Source organism: Poecilia latipinna, unplaced genomic scaffold (genome assembly GCF_001443285.1).
Source record: "Poecilia latipinna isolate Pla-1442-1.1 unplaced genomic scaffold, P_latipinna-1.0 Scaffold1854, whole genome shotgun sequence".
Taxonomy (NCBI): Eukaryota; Metazoa; Chordata; class Actinopteri; order Cyprinodontiformes; family Poeciliidae; genus Poecilia; species Poecilia latipinna.
In genome coordinates, this window is record NW_015114470.1 from 105 (window position 1) to 4379 (window position 4275).

A 4275-nucleotide genomic window follows, 5' to 3' on the forward strand; every position below is an offset into this window, starting at 1 on the left:
AGATGAAAAGAGTGCAAGACCTTTCCGGTTTGGGGACGGAAAACTGGTGCAATCCACAAGAAAGGTGACTATTCCTGCAACAATAGGAGAAACTAAATGCAAAACTGAGACAGAAGTAGTTCCAGCAAATATACCGATGCTTTTGAGCAAAACATCACTGAAGAGAGCGAGTGCTGTTTTAGACATTGCTCAAAACAAAGCAATGATGTTTGACCAACCTGTAAAACTTGAACTGACGTATTCTGCACATTACTGTGTAAACTTGAGAAAGGAAAGGATCAATAATGAAAGCCAGTTTGAAAAAGGGAGACACCAAATGATGAAGATGATATTCTCACTGTGACAGAAAACATAACAAAAGAGAAAAAAACAGTACTGCTAAAGCTACATAAACAATTTGGTAAAAACCCAAACCTGCCTTCAGTTCTAATTGATAGACCTCCAGCATTGGAAACTGATGTCAACACATGGATGGGTCATCACACTGCAACACTGCATGGCATGAGAAAAGCCTTTGCTGAGGCTGAATGTTCTGAGAGGATCCGAAGAGCCCTCCGAAAACAGCTGCGACCCACAGATGACAAATATGAAACAGGAGACAAAGTCTATTATAAACGTACAGACTGTCAGGAGTGGAAAGGGCCAGGTGTGGTTATTGGCCAAGATGGTGTAGTAATATTCGTCAGGCATGGTGGAACGTATGTCAGAGTACACCAGTCTAAGCTGAGAAAAATGAATGAGACACAAGAGAAACTAGGGGAAAGCGAAAGCAAAAATCCATTTAAAACGGATGACCACCTTCCAAAGACACCAGCGGAGGTACTTGATGAAGAACATGATTTTGAAAGCGAACATGAGGAGGAGATGGCACCAACAAGCAATGAATCACTTGGTGTTGCAGAAAACAGTGAATCCTCCTGTGATCCAGTACAACCTGAAGGGGATGGTCTTCCACTGACACACACAACTGTAAGTGAAGGAATAAAACTAAAAGCTGGACAAGGAATTAAATACACAGACAAAGAAACAGGTGAAAAATATGCTGGAAAAATAACAAGCCAGGCAGGAAAAGCCAGTGGGAAACACAAAAACTGAGCCAGAGAAAATTGCTGGATCCACAGGGTCCATTGATATGGGACAAGTAAGCAACCTCGAAGTGGTTGAAAATGTCAAGACCAATACTGACAACAGAGATGAAATATTAGTGGTGAACGAGGATATTTTTTCACACGCTAAACAAACTGAACTTGAGAACTGGAAAAGAAACAATGTATTTGTGGAGGAAAAAGATGAAGGTCAGATGCATATCAACGAGGTGGGTGTGCACACTCAAGAAAACACAAGTAGACATAGTACCAAAAGCTAGACTGGTTGCAAGAGGCTTTGAAGAATTTAACATTCAAGAACTTTCTAAGGATTCACCCACTTGTTCCTCTGAAGCTCTAAAGATGGTCATAGCTGTTAGAAGCCAAAATAAATGGAAGCTGAACTCCAAAGCAGCTTTTTTGCAAGGTAAAGATTTAACACGGGATGTGCATCTTCATCCACCTCAAGAGGCAGAGTGAAGGAATCGTATGGAAGTTAAATAAATGTGTCTATGGCTTGGCAGATGCTTCCTTGTTCTGGTACAACAAGGTGAAAGAAACCATGCAGAAGTTGGGAGGAACTGTGTCAAAAGTTGATCCAGCTGTCTTCTACTGGCAAGATGATTTCTGTAAGGTGACAGGAGTTCTTGCATGCCATGTAGATGACTTTGTATGGGGTGGTTCAGACATGTTTTCTTCAGCTATTATCCCCCAACTGAAAACTGCTTTTCAAGTTGGACGAGAAGAACATAACAGCTTCAACTACATTGGAATGGAGGTTCATTCTCTGCAGAATGAAATCAGAGTACAACAGCGTGCATACATTAAAAACCTACAGCCCATTCCTATGGATCCCATCAGAGCACCACAGAGGGAGGCTCCATTAACAGACACAGAAATGGACATGTTAAAATCCAAGATTGGACAGATTCTGTGGGTAGCAAGACAGAGCAGACCTGACATCATGTGTGACAAATCCATCTTGGCGTCAAACACAAAACATGCTGCAATTCAAACATTACACTGTGAAAACAAAATGATCAGAAAACTTAAATCTGAGGAAGTTACCCTCAGATTCCAATGCTTAGGAGACGTCAAATACCACAAGCTAGTGGTGTTCAGCGATTCCTCAATGGGAAACCTCTCAGATGGAGGGACACAAGGAGGACATTTTGTCATCCTGATGGGAGAAGATGGAAAATTTTCACCCATATGCTGGCAATCCAGACGGATTAGGAGAGTGGTACGTAGCACGTTAGCTGGAGAGACTTTAGCACTAGCAGATGGGATTGATAGTGCTGTCTTTCTTACTACACTCTATTCAGAGCTCATGGTTGGTGATGGCACGCGCAACATCCTACCCATTACCTGTGTAACGGACAACCATTCCCTCCTTGATGCTGTCAAATATACAAAATGTGTAACTGAAAAGAAACTTCGGCTTGAGATCAGCAGCATCAAAGAACTTATGGGTTCTGGGACAATTCAGGAAATCATATGGACACCTACCAAAGACCAACTTGCTAACTGCTTAACAAAAGTGGGGGCGTCTGCCCTTGGACTGCTGAGAGCCCTAAGTGAAGGGAAATGGCAATTTAAAGATTAAAACAAACAAACAAAAACACTACTGTTCTTTACATAAGTTAAGTTGAAGTAAATGGAGCTAAAATAAGTAAAGTTAAAATGCTACTACCGAATGTTGTTCTAACCCGTTATGTTTTTTTTAAAGAAAGAGGGGAGATTGTTAAGTTGTAAGTAGCATACTGCGCATGTGTGAGATGTAAGGTAGTGGGAGGCGGGGCTAGAGCTGTAGTTTTTTCATTCTGTCATTATGTTGTGTGAGGAACGGGGGAGTGCATGTTGTTAACTGTTAATGGCGACCATTAAAGTGTGGATGCCAACGTCAGCAGTGTGATTATTGAATCAACAAGAATATGTATGTTCATGTGGTTCGGTATACACAAGTCCTGCATAACTCTTAGGATCTACAACCCGTTCAATATAATGTACATAAGTGCTTGTTGGTAAACTTACAAATAGTCCAAAGAAAGGCTGGCACTGGTTCTATTCATCGGATGGTTGGTCAGTGTGATTCCTTAAATAAAAATAAAAAAAACACACCAAAAAACAAAGATGTTTTTCTTCTTCAGGAACAGCAGGAGATGGTGCAGACTGACAACCTGAGAGCCTCCATACCATAAGCAGCAGGGTTGCCTTTGGATGCAGGTAAGTTGGCGCGCAGGATGGCGTTGTTCAGTACATTCAGATAGGTTGGCATGCTGTGGTAGCCTTTGTTGTTGTACAAGACCTGGACACAAAGAGGCGCTATAAGCAACACTGTAGAGGTGCAACAGAGACCGTCAGGGTGCCTGTCCCACCTGAGCTGATCTGCGTACAGCTATCTTGCGGACCATTGGAGGAATGTTCCTTCCGAAGGAGGCAGGGATGGATTTCTGGATGTTCCCCACAGTTAAACCACCGTATCTGTTCCCAACCCAGACAGCACACAGGAAACACACATGTAAGATCTGGTCTAAAATGACTTACTTTGAACTGATATTTAGTACCGTTTCTTAATTTTTTATGCATCTCTGACATGACTCAGCAAACTACATCAGGAGGAGCTTGAATGTTTTGAAATATGGTAGTGAAATAAAACCCGACAGCAAAACCGCTGTATGTTGAGCTGGGGAGGCCAAGTTAAAATACATGAAGGACAGAAATAACATAAAAAAGAGAAAAATTAGCACAATAAAACCTGTATGTATTTTAAGAGGGGAGATTTTCTATGCTGTTTTATTATTTTTGAACTCATCAATAAAGCAGTGAACAAGAGTTCGAGACAAGAGTCTGATCCATGTGACGAAGTTTATCAGTGAAAAATGTGGAAATTAAACGGCGCAACTAAGAAGGAGAGGAGCTGCTTTAATCCCAACCACTTTTTCCGTCATTGTGTTACTGAAGTAGCTAGAGTTGAAAGCACCAATTAAAATCCAGGAAATATTCAATTTCAGGTTTCAACTGAAATCCCACCAAGTCTCAGCCGTTCTGTCAGATCAGCATATGCTGCTCAACACGACCTGACAGCTATATCTATCAGACAAGTATACACTGTCATTACCATATGATTTTATTTAATCAGCAACATAGAATCATGACATAGATTATCATACACTTTGTTATTAATAGC

The 4275-nt window shown here is 41.2% G+C and overlaps 1 protein-coding gene across 1 annotated transcript in view; it reads right to left on the reverse strand.

The window, feature by feature from the left end:
- Positions 1–3083: 3083 nt before the first annotated feature.
- Positions 3084–4275, reverse strand: part of LOC106934751 (ATP-binding cassette sub-family A member 2-like) — a 122614-nt gene continuing 121422 nt past the window's right edge. The window contains exons 32-34 of the mRNA XM_015014850.1: positions 3464–3569; positions 3282–3393; positions 3084–3180 (exon numbers count right to left, since the gene is read on the reverse strand). Of these exons, the coding sequence (XP_014870336.1) occupies positions 3116–3180; positions 3282–3393; positions 3464–3569 (283 nt within the window). The 3' untranslated portion in view covers positions 3084–3115. The remainder of the gene's footprint in view (positions 3181–3281; positions 3394–3463; positions 3570–4275) is intronic.